General features: G+C 44.2%; 7 protein-coding genes across 7 annotated transcripts; 5 read left to right on the top strand and 2 right to left on the bottom strand.

Moving 5' to 3' along the window:
- Positions 1-1,547: 1,547 nt before the first annotated feature.
- Positions 1,548-10,445, bottom strand: TM35_000061630 (uncharacterized protein; the record flags this gene model as incomplete). Its single annotated transcript, XM_029023200.1, has 1 exon — positions 1,548-10,445. One exon carries the CDS (start codon positions 10,443-10,445, stop codon positions 1,548-1,550), a length of 8,898 nt encoding a protein of 2,965 aa, XP_028885224.1.
- A 1,391-nt stretch (positions 10,446-11,836) lies between these two features.
- TM35_000061620 (uncharacterized protein) lies at positions 11,837-12,202 on the bottom strand (the record flags this gene model as incomplete). The annotated part of the gene is made up of 1 exon (XM_029023199.1): positions 11,837-12,202. The coding sequence occupies one exon, from the start codon at positions 12,200-12,202 to the stop codon at positions 11,837-11,839; it is 366 nt and encodes a 121-aa protein (XP_028885223.1).
- A 1,459-nt stretch (positions 12,203-13,661) lies between these two features.
- TM35_000061610 (uncharacterized protein) lies at positions 13,662-14,528 on the top strand (the record flags this gene model as incomplete). Its single annotated transcript, XM_029023198.1, has 1 exon — positions 13,662-14,528. One exon carries the CDS (start codon positions 13,662-13,664, stop codon positions 14,526-14,528), a length of 867 nt encoding a protein of 288 aa, XP_028885222.1.
- A 2-nt stretch (positions 14,529-14,530) lies between these two features.
- On the top strand, positions 14,531-15,274 carry TM35_000061600 (elongation of very long chain fatty acids protein; the record flags this gene model as incomplete). Its single annotated transcript, XM_029023197.1, has 1 exon — positions 14,531-15,274. One exon carries the CDS (start codon positions 14,531-14,533, stop codon positions 15,272-15,274), a length of 744 nt encoding a protein of 247 aa, XP_028885221.1.
- A 290-nt stretch (positions 15,275-15,564) lies between these two features.
- Positions 15,565-18,345, top strand: TM35_000061590 (BRCT domain-containing protein; the record flags this gene model as incomplete). The annotated part of the gene is made up of 1 exon (XM_029023196.1): positions 15,565-18,345. One exon carries the CDS (start codon positions 15,565-15,567, stop codon positions 18,343-18,345), a length of 2,781 nt encoding a protein of 926 aa, XP_028885220.1.
- A 271-nt stretch (positions 18,346-18,616) lies between these two features.
- TM35_000061580 (uncharacterized protein) lies at positions 18,617-19,036 on the top strand (the record flags this gene model as incomplete). Its single annotated transcript, XM_029023195.1, has 1 exon — positions 18,617-19,036. The coding sequence occupies one exon, from the start codon at positions 18,617-18,619 to the stop codon at positions 19,034-19,036; it is 420 nt and encodes a 139-aa protein (XP_028885219.1).
- Positions 19,037-19,317: 281 nt separating this feature from the next.
- Positions 19,318-19,902, top strand: TM35_000061570 (small GTP-binding protein; the record flags this gene model as incomplete). The annotated part of the gene is made up of 1 exon (XM_029023194.1): positions 19,318-19,902. One exon carries the CDS (start codon positions 19,318-19,320, stop codon positions 19,900-19,902), a length of 585 nt encoding a protein of 194 aa, XP_028885218.1.
- Positions 19,903-19,998: the final 96 nt, after the last annotated feature.

Raw genomic sequence — 19,998 nt, 5'->3', positions numbered from 1 at the left:
TGTAAACCACCTCCCTCCAGTTATGCACTGGTATAAGACCACAATACAGCTAAAGAGAAAACACCCATTGATTCTATTCAATCCATCTGCTTCGGCTTTCTTTTAGACTTTTGACCTAACGAAATGGAATAGAAGAACCTACAGAAAATATAACAACTCTCCGGAGGTCATAGCTTTGGATTTGGCTCTTCTGTGTGGGTGCTAGATTCAAAGCTCTACACTATAAAACAAAGGAGAAGGGGATGAGAGTTAATGTGCAACAGTCTTGCATAAAGCTACACGTATAGTGCAAGAATGCATACCCAGTTTTTTTAGAAAAGAAAAACAAACGGAAACACAAATACATGATCCCATGAGAAACCTGATGCCACACATACATGTCAAGCATAAACCCCAAGAATCAAAAAGAAAAAATAGGCATTGATCATTTTCGTGTACCATCCCTGCCAAACTCCTCTAGAAAGCTCAGCAAACACGAAAAAAAATACAAGAAAAAACAGAAAAAGAAATCATTGATTTCCACAGTAAATATTCCTTTTTTTTAAAAAAAAGAAAAGAAAATAAAACACAGAAATGATTGTCTACCATAAACGGTTTTAAAACCAAGAAGGAAACTCAATTATTGTGTACCATAATAGTTTTTACATTTGCATATATCATAGAATACCCTAGCCTTGCTCCCCTTTAAAGAAATAAATAAAACACAAGAGAAAATATTTTGTTTCCATGTTTGTTCATACAAGTTTTGATAATTTATTTACATACCTCTATCAAATCCTTTTTCAGATGATGTTTTCTAATACATAACAGAAACTAACGAAATGGAAGTGCTAAGAAGCCCCTTTTAAACCGCCTTCCGCTCGGGGCGGAGTGGGTTGGGTTAGGTAGGCTTTTCAGAAACTTACTGTTAGGCAGACTGTAAAGATAAAAAAGTAGAATTTGGTTTACCAAGACCCCATCAATCTGTAGCCCCATAAGGTAAGGCTTTGCCATTCTTATCGCAAGCTTTCAGAAAAAAAATTCCTGACTAATATATCTTCCACCTTATTTTCACATTGTTGCATTACGTAAAAAGAAAAAAAAAATGAGGAGTATTTTCCCCCCTTTTACATTCATTATTGTCTCTATTTGCATATGTTATTAAAATCAAATATTGCTGAGAGTCCAAAATGGCTCTTCATTGTCTATTATTCAGTACATAATAGCGAAAAGAAGGTGATCAAATTGCTTCTAGCCCGCTTTGTGCGTAGAGTAGTAAGAGATGATTCGAGGGAGAAGTCTCAAAAAGATTGACCCCCTCCAACAAACTCCACTAGGAGAAATTAGAAAACTATGATATTCTCCTTCTCATTGTTGTTGATAATTACAAGACAACACGAAAGCTTAGAGCATTTACATTGCAAAAATGTCTAAGGATGTGTATGCGAAATATATTATTGTTTCAAGTTAAAAGGTTGCATGTGGAAGTTGCAGTTCCACATTTGGAGAAAGAATATCTTTCACTCATATAGTCAGTGTGGTTATATTTAAGAGAAGGTAGGGAAATACTACGTATTATCATCAGCCAACTCTTCTCCTTCAGTCTCAGGACATGTAACGAACATATTGCTGTTGCGATGTGATCGATCTGGTACACGTCGGCGCATACGGGCTCTGGCCATTTGCGCAGCCAATTCATCTGGAACTTCAGAGTTCGCTGTTGTAGTCCCGGCATCGAGAGGTTTCTCTTCAAACTCTTTAATATCAAGATCGGTGGCATCAACCGAAGGCTTGTCATCTTTGCTTAGCGCCGTATACTCTGGAGTTGTTGTATTGTTACTACTGCTCATTAATGGGTTCTCTTTATCCATCTTCCCTTCTTCGTTTTCAGTCTCTAGATCGCGATCACTGTCCACATCGATGTCCGTGTCACGCCATTGGTGACGCTCGTAAATCCATACTACGATACACCAAACCCCAATTACAAGAAGTACGATGATCAGAATTACAAAAAAGGCTACAAAAGCCCACAAGGAACGATTACTTGGTGATATGGCATTTGCACCATTGATTAAGCACAGCACCGCCAGAAGCACGAAACTCACCGTGTACATCACCGTCAGGAACGCAGAGCGCAACATGTTCATGAAACCCAACACCGCCGCACCCACAAACAGCACCGCCGCCATGCAGAAGTACGGAATGTGACACCTGCCCACCGGCGGCTGCACAGCAGCAATCAATCCCACAACGCAGAGCACCACCAATCGGAACACACACCAGTACGCATAACTGCCCTTCATGCTTGTAAACATGCTCCCATACATCTGCACCTGTGCCGGCGGACACCAGTACCCAACGGGATACAGCCATCGCACATACACCGGTTTCTTTGAGAACTGCCAGTACTTTGTGAAACTCGCATCGGTGTAGTGTGCAATGAAGTAGCAGGTGGCAACAGGAAAGGCCACACCGTATAGCGCGCCAATCACCCCGACAACGTAGTGCTGTGGATGTGCATCAGGCATTGCCAGCATGGAGATAGAGCCCACAAAGATACCAAGGTGCATTAGGTACGCCACGAGGTACGTCAAGCTTGGGAAACGCATCACCGCCCGCGCGCTTATCGTATCCACACCTCGCCACCGCTCAAATACCACCGTCAGTCCGTAATGCACGCATCCAAACACCAGGGCAATCAACGCGTTACCCACCACCATCCACAGTGGACCAAGACTGGCAAACACCGACAAAAAGTATGGCAGCGCCACGGAACTGTCACGCACATAATCCGGTGCACATGACATAAGTGCAAACCCACCGAGTGTCTGTATATCCAGGATCGATCCAAGACCACCAGCAACAAAGAGTCCAACGGTCAACGGAGCAGCGGCAATGCCAGAAAAGGCAGCGAGTCCGCTATTCACCTCAGACTGTTCCGCAACAAAAGGCTCGTCTAAGGTGAGGGTAACAGTTGGTGTCGGTATGGTCAGCGTTAGCGTGGAGGTAAGCGTCTCCGTGGACGTCTGCGTCAGCGTCGCTGTGTAGGTGAATGTCGGCTTCGGCTGCAGTTTATTACAGCCATCCGGGTGTGGCATGAACACTGGCAGACAGCCACGCTCATACACCCCTCTCACACAGATACACTCGCATGTCTCCAACACCTCCCTTGTCATGATGGAAAAGCAATTCACATCAATACCACACGCCCCACACTCCAGGGTACGCGTCACACCTGTGATACCAACAGACTCATAGTCACTCGGCAACAATGGTTCACCGTTGAGACTCAGACACCCCACCAAAAACTTGCTCCCAGCGCTCCCCAGCGTGACAGCTCCGTCCATCACGGCGGAACCACCACCGCTGTTATTGTATAGTGTAAGCGTGCTCTTCACGAAGTCCGCACTGGATGGGCTTGACGGCAGCGACAGAAGTTTGACTGGGAATTTGTTACCCTGTAGCGACAGCCACGAGCCGGACACAAATGACACCATCCCTTGCAGCGTCAACAGTGCTCCATCACTCAGTGTTCCCGTGTTGTCCTCAATAACCACAGCAGACCTACTTACTGCTACTCCCGTGTCGAACACCAGACCACGCCTCGCATACAACTCACTCCCCGACACCCGCAATGCGGAGCTGCCGGACGCCGTCAGTTGCACACCAGCGTACAATGAAAGTTCCCCACCAAGCAGAAGAGCGTCCAGCGCAATGCCACTGTTGTCCAGTTCAAACACCGTGCCGTCAGCAACGACAGCAGATCCACCAGCCATCACAGTCACAATAGACACGCGGTACACAATCAAAACGGAACGCACAAGACGAAGGCTTGAAAGTAACAGTCCTGGAGAGTACACTGCAGACTGCACAGCAGGCAAATATAGAAACAATGTTGGTGCTGCTGTCGTAAGGAGGGAGTCCGTAATACTCAGTATAGAATCCTCTGGAAAGGTGCCTGTCAGGGCAATCGCACCATCAGCTGTCATAACACTGCACATAGAGAGTACCACCGGGTAGCTATCACTGTTATGACCAATATAGTTCTTACTCCTTTGTGCGAGTTTAATGCGACGCAGTCCGCTTCCCCCCATCACGTACAGCACGGCCCCATTGCGCAGCGTCACGTTCTGTACAATAATTCGCACACCACTGCTCCCTGTCCAGGGTACATAGACAACAGTCTGCACGCCGTCCATCTCCACGTGGCGCAGTGTCACCTCGCCCACGCCAGTCGGTACAACGATCGTCGATCGCACCGTTGTATTCTCGATGACAAACGACGACGAAGGACTCGGGGCGGGCGGCAGCGTGACGCTCTCCACAGGCAAACACGCCTCACCATGTCCGCTGCTGCCGCAACTGCACACGCACTCGTCACCCTCCTTGGCGGCTGACGCCGTTCCGGGAGCGTAGCAGTACGCGTCCTTGTCGCACGTGTCACAGTCAATAACTTCGATGCGCGCAGCGTCGCCGAAACCAGCCGCAGCGTACTCAGCCGCCGTCGTCAGCACTCTCCCGCCAACACTGTTGCATGCCGCATTCAGGTGCGCCCCAGGGCCAAACGAGATATCCACAGACAGCATCCGCGGGGACAATCCCACATTACGTGCAAAGCTCAGCGTGCTCCCTCTAGCCGTCAGGGTACCAGCAGCGTACATCATCTCCCTCTCACTGTTGTCGTGCGTGTTAGCTTTCATCAGCAGCATCGATCCCTCAGTGAAACTCACCGTTGAATGAAACGCAACCGCATAGTCCTGCGTCGACGCAAAGTCGCTCCGCACAAACGCCACAACAGAGCCGGTCACATCAAAGGTCCCACGCACAGACACCGCGTGCTTGCATAGCAAGAAATCACTATCGACAAACGCGAGCACTGAGCCACCGCCTGCCGTCACGTCGCCCTCCATCGACACGCACAACCCCAGCGCCGTCTGCACCAACAGCTGCTCCATGTACAGCGCACCACCAGACGACAGCACCAGGCCACCGGCCACAAGCACACCGTGCGCGTCACCGAACACCGCAACCACCCGCGTGCGCGCGACTGTCAGCACACTACCAGCCAGATTCACATTGTACAACACAAGGCACGCCGACGAGCCCCCAAGGTTGTAACCGCTGCGGTACGTAACAGCCGTCTCAGCGATCAGCAAGGAGTCCACCACAGTGACACGAGAACCTTGCGGGAACCTGTTCGCCAGCAGCACCCCGCCGCCAGAGCGCGACACAAGCCCACTGATCCACACCTCCACACGCTGACCAGCAGGCGGGTTGGACTCCCAACCCACAACGTACAGACTTGCGGTGCCAACCATCGTGCAGTTCATGAGCGTCACGTTGCGCACGTCACCCGACATTGCACTCACGTCCACAACAATGTCCGCAGTGAAGGTCACACCCACGTAGCACACCTCCGACTTTCCAAAGCCCTCGATCACCTCCCACGTCACAGTGATGTCACGCACGCAGGAATCCACTCCATCGTTTGGGGTATCAACTGGGAGACACATCTCGCCATGGCCTCCCTCTGCACACTCGCATACACACCCTTCAGCTGATTCATGTGTTGATGCAGTGTATGCTGGAAAGCATGACGTCATGGGGCTGCATAAATTACTGCAGCTCACAATCGTGGGGTCGTACGCTGGGGGAATCTCGTAGCTTGTTACCTCGACATTGTTTACCTTGTTGCAGTGCAGCAGCATTTTCGATTGTACCACATCCGGTTGTGATGACATGAGACCACCCAAAATATTGGGGTTTCCTGTAGTAGACGCAACAAGGCTCCTTCCCACTGCCACCGTAGAGTCTTCAAGCTTCACTGTGCTGGAAATGTACACAACTCCATTCTTGATATCTCCGTTTGCACGATTCCTTTCAAGCTGAAGCCATGAATCACCAACAACTGTGATGCCCTGCTCTACATGTAGCAAACTGGATCCCAACATTACATCGTTATTCTTTAACACAACAGCAGACAGAGATTCTACGTCCATCTTCCAAGTAAGCATAGCAAAGTCCAACAGTGTCTTTGTCACAGTGTTGCCTTGGATAACAACCGCAGAGTTATCTAGTACACGCAGCGAATATGATGTAACCGTCCCTTGTAGGTAGAATGCCGTCCCATCTTCATTATCCAGAGTGAATGTATTGTTTACCATAGTGAATAGGGAGTTCGACATCACTGTAAGGGCATCCTTTATCACGTAAACGCCACGTCCTGAGGGTGCAAGAACCTCAAATATATTGTCAACAAGTGTGACAGCAGAGTGACTTTTTACATTCAGTTGATTCACTACGAGACATGTGGGATTTGAAAGAGTAATAGAAGGATGATTGATAATTTTGGTGATGTGGAAGTGATTCCCTTCTATTGTAATGTTCGTCTGAGGAGGGAACACACCCTCTGGGCTCAGCAACGCATCCTCAAATGTGTTGTGAATAATATCAATATTTAGCGCCCCTACTGTAGAGCCACCATTTCCCGCATTCAGCAATAGCACGGCGCCGTTCAACCACTGACATCTGTCAAATATTATGAATGCAACATCACCCTTCATTGCAGTGATATCCACCGTTAGACGCATAAGTGACCCGCTGAATGTCACGTTGCGGAAGCACAGCCACGGCAGCCCGCTTCCTATCGTCTGCGTCACCTCCGGATATTCCATGTTGCTCATGCACTCACCAATCGTTGGTGGTGATGGTAGTGGTGGGGGTGGCGGCGGTGGAGGCGGCGGCGGGGGTGGCGGCGGTGGGGGATGAAGAGCAGCTGAGAGATTGAACGGCATGCACGAGGGCCCATATCCGTTGGCCTTGCAATTGCACGTGCAAGAGCTGCTCACCGACTCTGTGTTGGGCATGTAACAAGCCGCGTCATTGTTGCACGACCCACAGCTGAACTTTGTAACAGTAGTCGGGAACACATCATCGTAGGTGACCTCTTTGTCGTTGAGTCGGTTACACCCCACAACAAACTTCGAGGGTGCATTGACGGTAGTGAGTGAGGGATTCAAACCAGAGAACGCGGCAGTCCATTTCGCCTGTGTATTGCTTGATATCACAGCAGTGGTCCCGCCACCTGTTAATACTATAGAGGATCCAGTATTAAAAATAATATACCCAGCATTCATATTGTTCCTTTCCATGCGCCACTGACTACCATCAGCTAATGCCGCTGACACTGACAAAAAGAGAAGTGAACTTTTCGCATATCCTGATGTCCCAAGGAAGCTGCAACCTGCCACTCTAAATAGACCATTTTTTGAAACTTGAAGCGCATCAGATAGCATAACACCACTAACAGTATCCAGTGTGTTGCCACTGAAGTCAAAGTACCCTCCGTTCACCAAACTCAGTTGGAGAGTTTTCAATGCAGCGTATGTTTGATCAATCTTGCTTGAAGTCGTCAGTGTGGAGTTTTGCACGACAAAACTGCTTCCATCAATGATATAGTTGCTGTTGAATAGAATAGCATTCTGAACTGCAACAATTTTATTGTTAAGCAGCAGTATTATCGAATTTGTTCCGATAGAATTTGTGTCAAACAATATTCCGCTGTTTGCCAGTGAAGTGATGGTGTTGTCCTTTACGATAATCTTTGAACCGCCTTTAAACGCACCTTTCATAATCAACGCAGCACTCTCTGTTGACGGCACCTGAAAAACAGATGCGTCTATTGTAATTAAATAGTTTGTACGCCCATTTTCTATTCTAAGTCCCATGAAATTACAGCGCAAAAAAGTTACATTGTAATTTGGTGGCAGTGTCGTACTACTGGGAGGAACCAAAGTAACTGGTGCGTTGAACTTGATATCAATCAAGCAGATTCCGTGATCAAAACTATACCCCACAATAATATTACCAAAGGTGTGGCGACGTATGCAGTAAAGCGTCGTAACGGGTGGCAGAAAAACTCTGTTGAAAACTATACCATCGACAGGAGCCGGTAAACAATATCTTCCGTAGCCACCTTCAGTACACACACAACTGCAGCTAGCAACATTAGCGGATACTGTAAATGGAAGATAACAAATGAGCTCTTTTTCACATTTAAGCGTCGGAAAGACCGTAACTGGAGCGTTTAACTTCGCAACAGAATAGTCGGTTATGTACGTACCCAGGTACAAAAATTTCCCACCATATATAACAGAGTCTGCAGAAACAACAGGATGCAAATCATTCGTAATCCATACAGTTTTAGGCAACTGCCATCCTTGGGCAATTGTCAGTTTCTGAAACGACAATACACTGTTATCAAGGAGATAAATATTCCCTTTGACGTCATCCACATGAAAAACAAACATGGAGTTGAAATCTGTCATACGTATGCTAAGTAAACTCTCTTTTTCAACGGTGATATTACTTGCTGTGAAACCTGCACCCCAGAGAAAATAATAATTCCAAAAGACCATCAGCACTCCTCTGTCGCGCAATACTATTTGTTGAGATTTCAATGCGGCAATCCCATAGGTATACCATCTATTCACCTGTAGCGACACCACGGAACTTGATAAGACGTAAAGGTCACTTGCCAGGAAATATATTGCACAGTCCTGAGCATATAAAATAGAACCATACAAATAGAATGATGATTGTTCTTGCAGGTTTAAGTCGTGTTCCACAAGAATTGAGGAACACATGTCTCCATCACATTGAAACATTGTATGCATGAGCAGCAACTGACCTTCAAATAACCACAGGTTGTTTAACACAAGTACAGGCCCATACTTTTTATTCTTCTCACCAGTGGTCGTGGGTACGTACAGTGATCCGTCCGTTGTCGCATAGAGCTCTGATTTGTCCAAAATGATACGTGACTTCCGTGGCATCTGACTCTGGAATACTATGGTAGCCTCATTTGATATATCATTCGTCATGTCTACCATAAGAGGAGGCATCCATTCCTCTATAGTATTCAATCCATTTATGATCAGCTGCGCACCACCAGTGAGGAAGCACTTGGAGAGTGTCACATTCACAGAGTCAACATAGGTGTTCATCTGGCGCAGGTCCACTGTCACAGTGATCGGCCCACTAAACGTAACGTTGTTAAAGCACAGTGATGATTCCTCAAAACCAAGCGTCGCGGACTCTGTTACTGTAATGTCAGTAGTACATGGAAGAGTGTTGACTTTTGCGAAAGGCACGTCAAACGGGAGGCACGAGGGGCCGAAACTACCAGAAGAACAGCTGCACGTACAATTATTAGGCAGAAACGATGATGTCAGTGCGGTAAAGCATCGCTGATTCTCCACGCAGCTGAAACATGGTGCAACGTTCACAGAGAGCATACCAGCGGCTGTGTAATCATTCGTGTCCTCCAGCACCTTTGTCCCGAGACGGTTACATTGCACTGAAATAATGCCACTTGTCACTGTCGGAGCGGTGGCAAATGTTGCGCCAGAAGCAATAGAGTGCACAATTGAGACAACACCGCCATCAAGCGTTACGGATGACAGCGATGCGACCCGCGATGATGACACACCAGCTGCTGCAACTGCTGACACACGTACACCGTATATGTCGAGCCACGCGTCAACGCCAATCGTTCCTCCACCTGCGTGCAGCAGTGGGTTGGCGATGTTCGCATTAAGGCGCACAAGGCGAAACACAGAACGGGACATTGTGAGGCTATCGCCAAGGACGATTCCACTGCCGCTACTCACAACAGACGCATTCGTTACAGAGAACACTGAAAGGCTCTGCAGACTCAGAACAGACGCAGGCGACACGTACATCGCGTACGCCCCGTCACCCCCACTCGCCTCCAGCGAAACACCGTCAAGCACCACAGCACTCGACAGTAGGTACACGTTGCCACCCACGTAGAGCGCCATCCCACCGGCGGCGGACGTCCGCAGAACGCTGTTCTCCACACGCAGCTCTGACTGCGAAAGCGCAGTCGCATACAGCACAAGCGGGGCCGCAACGGCATCCGTCAGGCCGCTGACCGGTGCGTAGCTCACGGGTCCCGTCGTCACGATCGTAGAGTCTCGGATTGTCACGTTGGTCTGCGGAGGCAGGTTGTGCGCCAAGACGAATGAGCAGAAACGACCAGATAATCTGTCCACACTCACTTCCAGACTCCGGTCACTTGCGGGATCACCATTGTACCCCAACACATAGATCTGCGACCCACCATCGCACACGCAGTCCTTCAGCTCAATGCGCACCGCACCAGGGAGCATCGCGGTGACATCAAACACCACCGATGCACTGTTTCCGATGGACACACCGTCCAGTAACACGCTGTCCACGCCGTACGCAAATACAGTGTTATTGTTGATTGTATCACCAGCCAGTTTGAATGGGAGAGCATGCGCCACGGGGAACCAGGGGGGTGTGACAAACATTGCAATCACTGTAACAAGTAACAGCAGCAGCAACGTGTGCATAAATGTATTGGAACCCCTACCCAGACGGTGTCGATTAGGTGGATATATTTTTACATCTGAATGCATTGATTGATCAAAAGGGAGCTTGCGTAGAGGTTGTAAACTGTTTGGGGAATAACTCTGGGTATCTCTATCGCTCACCAGGTGTATCCTCCTTTTTTTCATTTGGTGTTTATATAGAGGGCTTAAAGAATTAATAAATCCTTCGCCCAGCATATTGCGCAATAATTTATATATAGGTTAACTAATTCGTCCTGTAGCAGAAAAAAAGAAAAAAGGGAAAGAGGAAAAAAGTGACATATGATATTCAATCCCAAAACCCCAAATAGCATACACTATAGACTTCACAAGAGCAGAGTGTATTTGCAAAAAAAGGAAAAAAACCCATAGATGGGGTTTATACCAGGTAACAATGGCAAACCAAATAAAAACTGTCATCATCACGCAAGATTGAAGGAAAAAAAAAAAACCACAGCGCGAAGAGAGTGTTATAAAGGAATAAGAGTGGAAATGGATGACATCGGAAAAGAATTTGTTGAGCATCATAGCAATTATTACATTCAAACAAAAGAATAGAAAGAAAAATACCACAAGAAATGGAAATATCTGGTTTCACCACTCTTAGAATTGTAATTTAACTCTAATACATATCTTCCTTCTTTTAACACTCACATTTATGAATCACTAACGAAGCAAGAAAATAAAAAAAAAACATAATGTGATCTGTAATCAAAACTGAACTGTATCCCCAGCAATGCAGAAAAATCCATGAACCACATTATTCGCCTCCCAAGTCAAGTCGAGCATCTGTTTGACTATCATCCAACACCCTAGCTACGTCTCCTGAGCTACTCGTGATGGCAAAGTCCTCATCGAATAAGCAAACAATGTCAACCACTCACCTCATCCCTACCCAATGGGGTTTAACCTCTCTTCATCAACTTCATTCTATGCAACGTACACTCGACACTCGATTCGAAGGGCAGTTTGGTCTTAAAACTGCCTTGTTTCACAAATATATACAAGGTCATGGCAAACTTCATTGCATACATTAGCCAACAAAGCAAAGTTTTGCTTGACGAATGTAGTTTAAATATTTAGGATTATAGGCAGTTCTTCTGATATTATTACCATTTTTTCTACATCATTAAGAAGAAGAGACTTTGGTCTTATCCAAAATGATGTTGAAATTAATTTGTACTCTGAGCTTACTTAACATATTCTTTTGTATTGCTGCAAAACATGTCCTTCTACTTCAACCTCAGTGCAAATTCAACTAACGGCACCGTCACCGTGCGGTAGCAAGGGGTACAATTGAGATCACTCCAAGTAAGAATTCCTTCTTTTTCTTCTTAAGAATATATAGGTAGAATCATTTAATCACAAAAAACTCACCCTCCACGATGTAACGAAACTCTCACCTCACCTTGGTTTCTAGAAACCCACCCCCTTGTGTATCAATCTGCGTCACCAATAATACCCACACCATTCCTGTCACCACACTCCTGCGCGTAGGTTGAGTCCTTTTTCACACTAGTAAAGGTGTATCCCTTGTTTGAAAGGGTGATCTCACTGCTGCCTGGGACCTCAGTTGGTGGTAATACGTTTTTCTCTCGGTCACTCCTCTGAGCTCCTTCGGATTTGTCACGTGAACCACTCACATTGTTGGATAGTTTGCTTTCCTGGACTGCAGCATTTCCTTTACCCGTACAACCATCAATGACACCCCTCGCAGGATTGGATTCGTCGTCTTGAGGAATAATTGGGGTTTGGGAAGATACACCGTAACTTCCTTCACTAACGGAGGTTATCTCTGACTGCATAGTGGTGTCCGGTCTTACAACGAGACCTACTCACAAGTTCCTTGGTAATAATGTTCTACCTTATCGTGGTACCAAGGTGAAGTAGATGAATTTATTCAAAGAAACTAAAAGCACTCACTAAATGTTTGAAGTGGGTGGTCTCCTAAAAAACCACAATATATTTTGCAGGAGGTGATCTCCTTAAAAAAAAAAAAAAAAAAAAAAAAAACAATTTCTTTTTCTTTTAATACGTGCGTTCTTAGGAATGTTATCCCCTTGGTGACGTTTGGCCATCGAAAGTTGGAGCCAAGGTCCATTACCTCATCTGTTTTGCGCGGGAATCCGTGGGCCAGCAAATTCTCTTTCTATAGAGTTTACGGGTTCATAGGCTACAAACGTCATACAGCACCGGGGCCAGCAAAGAGGTACTGGGACAAAACTTTATCCAAGAAGGCCCTGGTGCGCGTGCCGGCGTGCCATCAGCAGAAGTTTCTTTTGTATATTTCACTTTAGTGTGAATGCTGCTAAAAAGGAGAGGCAGAGACCCTAGAGATAGTAACAATTATGCCCTCCAGTGGTGAAAATTGGATTAGCCGCTGAGGGGACTCAGAGAGGCGAAAAAAAAAACCATGTTCTACCACCTACGAGATTCTTTGTAATTTCATTACAAATGCGTAATTCCGCTGCGCAGCGGTAATAAAATACAATGCGAAAAGAAAATACAAAAAAAATATATATATATACATATATCTTTTTATATATATGCATTGCTGTTGATGGTTCGCGCCATTGGGGTAAAACCCACAAAGACGCGAAGAACAAAAAAAAAAACTCACAGGTTCACCAACAGTGCCTTTGTTACCCTTGTCATCCTCCTCAGTGCGTCCTGCTTCTTATTCTTCCATCGAAGGAACGTCACCAGTCTACGGCAACCTTGTGCACACCTCAGAATATTTGGGGCAAACAATGAATCCACCATTGAATGCTGAACCGTCAATATTAATGGTGACGTTCTCACCACTGCACTCAAACCATTCAGTAGTACCTTCTTTGACCTTGTACTGTACATGCACCTTGCCATTATCACACTTTACTTTTGCACAAATACCTTGTACGTTCACTTCATTATTAGTACCATATGTAAACTTCGTTCCTCTCACATTCAGAGACCGTGACATATTGCTCACAATGATGTCCCACATCAGTTTCTCATTGCAGCTATCACTTGTGGTCTGTTGAAAGATTATGATTAATTAAGGAACCATTTGCCATATTATTCTCTCCAGCAGTCTTTGTAAAGTAGTGGTACTCAGCGGATTTGTCAATAATCTTGATCGTACAGCAGACCTCAAGAAGAAAGAGTCCAGATGAGCAGTGCAAAATCACTTTCAATGAACTGTAGAATAAGGTAGAAAACCGTTTAACTATATATCCTTCCCAAGCTGCTTCATATTCAAAAACCTTCCCCCAGCCATGCTCTATGTTGCGTTGTTTTTTTTTTTTTTTTCGTTCGTTGCTTGTTTCTTTTTTGTTGTCGTTCCTCCTGTTTTCCCGTTTTGCTTCGGCGCCGCGGCGCCCCAGTGGTCACGAAAGAACCGCCTCAAAGAAGCGGACGGCGGCGCGGGGGAGAATCCGCCCGGAATTCCACCGAACCGAAGCCGAATTAGCAGGACAAGGCGCGAATTCCGAGGAGGAACGAACCAGGGGTCCGGCGGCAGAAGCCATTATTTCCCCGCAGGGGGTTGGTAGGGAGGAAAGGCGTTTGAAACACAAGGGGAGGAAAAAGAAATCGAAAAACCTAAAAGAACTCAAGGTGTACCAACCCAAACGGCCAGTAAATATGATGAGGCCATCCCAAATGGGGGCAGGTGCGGCTTCAAGTCCTCAGTTTTTCAGCTTTTCGTCGCCCAACCTTTTTTTTGGAAATTTGGAGAAGCGCCCGTTTTCAAGCCGCGCGGGCCTCCCTCCTTTTTCGTGCGGCCGCGTCCCGGCAAATGCCCCCGACCAGAAAGAACGGTCTGGGGTACCCCACGCGAGGGGCGTTTCACCCCGTTTCAGGGGCCAGCGGGGAGGGGGTGGGGCGGGGGATGCCGGTGACCACCTTCCCACCCATCGCTTCTTCTTTTTTTTTTTTTGTCTCCTTTCTGTTTCTGCTTTCGTGCGCGTGGGCCGGTCCAGGTTTAACGTGGCTAAAATTGAAAGAGTGGTGCGTTTTTTTTTTTCATTCTTTGGTACCTTGGAATTGTTTGAAGGTTCCTTTTTTTTTTTCTCCTTTTCATATGATCTTTTAAATCTTTACGTTTTAAGGTTTTTTTTTTTTTTTTATTTAATTACTTACGAAGTATAGAGATGGAGGTCTGTGTGAATTCAGCGAATTGCAGTGGCAGAGAGTCGCTTTGTTTTTTCCCTGAACTGAATCCTTTTGTTTCATGGTATGTTCTAATTGGCGGTGATTTCTGCTATCTTGCTGTTGTGTTCCTACTGAGGCGATGGATGCAGCACCGAAGACCATTGGATGTTAGTATTCCTATGGTTATCTATAACATTCTTCAAATTTTTCTTTCTGCACTTATGGCAATAAATCTCTCGCCATACCTTAGAAACGGAATTTTTAATCTTAATGGACTTTTTTGTTCTAACATTGAATTTTGGGTATTTGTCCACTATTGTAGCAAATACCTAGATATGATGGATACTATTTTCATGGTTTGTAGGAGGAAGGATGACCAACTGACATTCCTTCACCTTTATCATCATACTACAATAGGTTTTATATGGGGACTTCTTTTGAGAAATGGGATGGGCAATGGGACAGTTTTCTTTGGTGCCTGGATTAATTCATCTGTACATTTTTTGATGTACTCACATTATCTTTGGACTTCTTTTGGTTTCAAAAACCCGTTGAAGTATCTTCTTACCAAGGTTCAGATGTTCCAGTTCGGATTGTGCATCTTACAATCGGTTTTGGTTCCCTTTTTTGATGATCAATTCACCATATATTGGTGTCTTCTTCAGATGGCATACCACACAAGTCTGTTTTTTCTTTTTTTAAATTTTTATCGTGGATCAAGAAGAAAGAGAATTTCGAAATAGGTAAGCTATAATTCCAACATCAGGTATTTATGGTCCTAGGATCTTCTTACTCTTAATAGCATATTTTAAAGAAGATTTTTAACTTTGGACACCTAGGTAAACATTTTTTTTTCTTTTTGAATCTTTTCCTTTTCCATTTCTAATATGTTGGGTTTGTGTTATTAATGAAACCAAGGGAAATCCTTTTTTTTCCATTTGGTACCGTTTATAATGTCCTCTGTCTCCTTCCTTTCTTTCTTTCTTTTTTTTTCCTTATTGCTACACGATTAGGCCTACAAAATTTTTAAGTGATGGAATCACCAGCTAAAGGCGATGGTCGCCAGGGTGTCAAGGCAAGCCAGAAACACATAGAATTTCAACTACAGCGGGAAAAGACCTATACCCGTGAGCTTGAGGAGAAGATTAAAACGCAGCTAGCCCATATAGCCAAGCTGGAGCAGGATAAAGCTGAGTTGAGACGTGAGATGATTACCCTTGTGGAAGAAGAGAAGAAAAAGACGAAGCTAGAAGAGAGGTGTCACATGCTACAGAAGGAGCTTGCAGAAAAACAGACTGCTTTAATTGGAGAGCAAAAACGTGTTACATCAATAGAGTGTGAGAAGGAACAGATTCGTCGTGATGCTCATACTTCTATTGCGAAATGGTGTGAAGCTGAAAAACAATGGATAGCAGAGAATGATGCTCTTCAAAAGGACTTAGAGGAATCTAGAGATGCTTTTGCCAAATTAAAATGTGATTATGAAGCTTTAACCACTGAAAGGGATGATGTGTTGAAACAACTCCACCGTGAGAAAGAGCATTGTTCACGATTAGAATCTGTTTCTGAGACCACTGAGAAAAAGATCGCTGCTTTGCATTCACGCATCGAGTCACTGCAAAATGACATTTACACTCGAGATGAAACATTATTTAAATTGGATGAGGCAGGTACCAAGTGGCAAGAAATATGTCATTCCAAAGATGAGGAAATCAAGGCACTTGAAGTACAAGTTGCAAAGCAATCTGATACCATTGAAAATCTTCAAAATACTATTTCAACACTTAATCAACGTATTGAAGCTACAAAAATGATCAACATGGAAGAAAAGTGTCGTGTTGACAAAGTTTCATGTGACCTACGTGAATGTGAGAAGGAGAATAAACTTCTTCAACTGGAACTAGATACATTACGTCGTGATCTTGACTATGCTTCTCAAAATGCAACGAAACATCAAGAACTTGTAACAGATTTACGTGCAAAATTGCTTTCATCAACAGAGCAGATGAAAGAAAAAAATACTGAAGTACGGAAACAAGAGTTGATTATTAGTCAACTGACAGCTGATCTAAAAAAAATGGAAAGAGATCGAACTGATGGTAGTTACCTGGTGAATTCATTACAAACCCAATTACAGAGTTTACAAGATGCATTGTCTGAAGCACAATCAAATGTTAAAACTCTTGTGGCGGAAAAGTTAATTTTCGAGAGTGAGCTACAACAGGTCAAGACATCTTTTGAGGTGAGGGATGAGGCTGTGGTATTGATGAAGTCTGAACTTGAAGACAAGATTGAGAGTCTTCGTGCTGATGTTAGAAACCTAGAGTCTGAGGTTAGTGAAAGACAGAATGTGATCAACAGTATAACAAAACAATTGGGTGAAGCAAATGTGAGGAACGAAGAGCTCTATGGAAAAGTTCTAAAGCATTCTGATTTATCCGTACAACTTCGTGGAGAGTGTGATAATTTACAGAATGAGAGAAATAAACTTTGTCAGGACCTACTTATCCTTGAAGAAAATGTTTGCAGGTATACCCTATGTGATGAATATTCTGAAATGATATGTGATACTCTCATGATACATGCAGTAGAGGTAACTTCGGTTCTTAAAGTATATTTTGGAGAGATTTCTCGCCTAGAAAATAATCTGAAGGAATTGGCTTCTGAAAAGCTTGCAGGTGAGAATAAATTTACACTTGTTGAAGCAGCTTTGCGGGAAGAACTCCAGTTGCTGAAGGAACGTGAAGCTGAAAAAGCTAACGAAATCGCTACAGGGGAAATGAATATCGTGACACTTGAAGAAAAAGTAAAGATGCATGAGGAAACTATCTTTGCACTGAAGAAGGAGGTAAATCTTCATCAAGGAAGATGTGATGAGCTTCAGAATATTGAGAAACTTCTTTCTGAAAAGGTTGTTGATGCCGAAAATCTTATTCGACAGATGTCAACTGCTGCTGAAAAAGACGTTTACTTATCACAATATACTACAAAATGGCTTCATAATACTATAGAATCAGTCACCTTGTTTTGTGATGGTTTCTGTACATATTTATCAGAAAAAACAGATTTTATACTGGGCGAGTTTAACAATCTTCATGTCATTGAAACTATGAAAATTTTGGAAGCATATAATTTCTCAAAAACATCTCAAAAAGATACAGAAGAGAAGTGTACGCGTCTGCTTTGTAAAGTAAGTGATCTTGAACTTCGCCTTGCAAAGGCCGAGAAGTCTTTTGCAAATCAGTCAGAGGGTTTTCTTATTAAAATTCGTTCTACTGTCAGAGAGAGAGAATTGGCAGAGAAAGCCAGAGATGATGCTTTACATAAATTAAAGTGTATGTCAGAAGATCATTTGATTCATTGTAATGCGGATGGAGAACGAATAAAGGAACTTCTCTCTTTATTGCATACTGAGAAGCAAAACCGTCAACTGATGGAGGAAAAGGTGCAGAAGCTCCGAAAAAACCTGGACTATGAGCTTGGACGGAAGAAGGAGTACAAGGAGGCACTAGAGGAAGTTAAGGCGAAGCGTGAAGAAGCTGAGAGATATCGAGCTACTGAAAAGGATTGGGCAATGAGGGCAATAGAACGGGCCAATGAAGAGGTAAATTATTGGGTAAGAAGCTTTGACAAACTTAAATACATGCTGGATGAGCTATCTAAGAGATCGGGAGCTCGAGTTTCAGCTATGGACCAAGCAACCATCAAAACGTTTGAAGAGGCAAAGAGCAGGTTGACGCTACGTGATCATGACGTTAATGTAATTTCACAGGAAGAGAAGAATCATGGAGAAAAACGTCAGCGAAAAGAGTAGAGGAGATTCAGTTCACACGGTCTACAAGCGACCTTCATTCTAGAGTAGATGCTAGACCAGATATAATATATTTGAATATATATATATATATATACGGGGGAAAAGGAAATGTAGACTTATTTTTTTATTGTATGCGGTCTGTAACTCAAGAACTACAGTAATAAGTAGTAATAATAATAATAAATTCACCTGGTATTTTTTTTTTTTAATGGGATTCTCTATTCCTCTCCCCCCTTTTTTTTTCTTTTTCTTCGAATTCCTTTAGGTTTTCATGCTAAGGGTATTTGGGATTAACTATCGCGCTCGAATTACAGCTTTCAATCCATGGAAAAGTAGACCAGCAGGGCTGAATCTTAATGGTCGCCCTCAAATGGTTGATCCTAGGTACTTCAGAGGTGAATATAGACGCAAGAATCCAGATGATCCTACACGACTTTTAAAGATGAAGCATGTCCTTCTTAAACGTTGCAGCTCATGCAAACGAACTCTTTTTGTACCACTTAACCGAAAGGATCATTTTCACACTTGTTGTGAGGGAGTACCTATGAAAGTATTCACAAATATGGAGGCTGTAATGAAATCGGAACAGAAACTCCTAACCTATTCTAGGCAATGGGATGTTGAAAATGATCGTCCATGGTGCAATACACACAGACCACGACCGAAAGGTAGGTCAAAGTTGAAGAAATGATTTGCGAGTTGGGTTAGAGTTAGAGTAATGACTCCCCACCACAACTCTCTCATTGACTGTATAGTCTGATTTGTCGTTGCTTATTTAACGTGCTAAAGTTTACTTGAGAAGTGATTCTATATATATATATATATATATATGTGTGGGTGGGTTTCTTGTTTTATACCTTCTTCGCTTTCCCCTCCCCCCTGGATTCTTTATATCTTTTTATTTTTATTTTTTTCTTCTTCTGTTACTTACCATACTTTCAGATTTTGCAAATACTCTCCTAGAAAAAAAAAATGGGATGGTTCTCATGGTTCTGGGGCATGATGTCCTACCTTGGTTTGAGCAACAAGACGGGGAAAATATTATTCCTCGGACTCGATAATGCCGGAAAAACAACACTCCTCGGAAAACTCGCCACTGACCAGGTACACGTGCATCGACCTACTTTTCACCCTAATGTTGAAGAACTCACATTGGGTGGAATAAAACTAAAGACAATTGATATGGGTGGTCATTTGGAGGCTCGCCGACTATGGAAAGATTACTTCACGAAGGTTGACGGTGTTGTCTTCATTGTGGATGCTGCTAACCCCGAACGTTTTCCCGAAGCAAAACAAGAACTTGACATGCTTTTACAAACAGAAGAACTTGCCAAGACACCCTTTATCATTCTTGGTAACAAAATTGACATGCCACGTGCAGTTTCCGAAGAACATCTTATTGCTGCAATGGGTCTTACCGGACTTTCTACAGGCAAACAAAACAAGGTAACTGATGCAGCCGTGCGCCCTCTTGAAGTTTTTATGTGCAGTGTGATCAAAAAGGTCGGATACGGTGATGCCTTTCGTTGGCTTTCGCAGTATCTGCAGAATTCATAGGATTTTTTTTTTTCTCGTAATATGTTCAGCTTCCTATTTTTAATGTTTTTTTTTTATTATCTTCCAATGTCGTAGTGGAGCTGGGCATTTTTTTTT

This window comes from Trypanosoma theileri, assembly GCF_002087225.1.
Source record: "Trypanosoma theileri isolate Edinburgh chromosome Unknown TM35_Tth_6_V1, whole genome shotgun sequence".
Lineage (NCBI taxonomy): Eukaryota > Euglenozoa > Kinetoplastea > Trypanosomatida > Trypanosomatidae > Trypanosoma > Trypanosoma theileri.
Note: the sequence above shows the minus strand (reverse complement) of the source record. Positions and strands in the feature narration are given on the sequence as shown.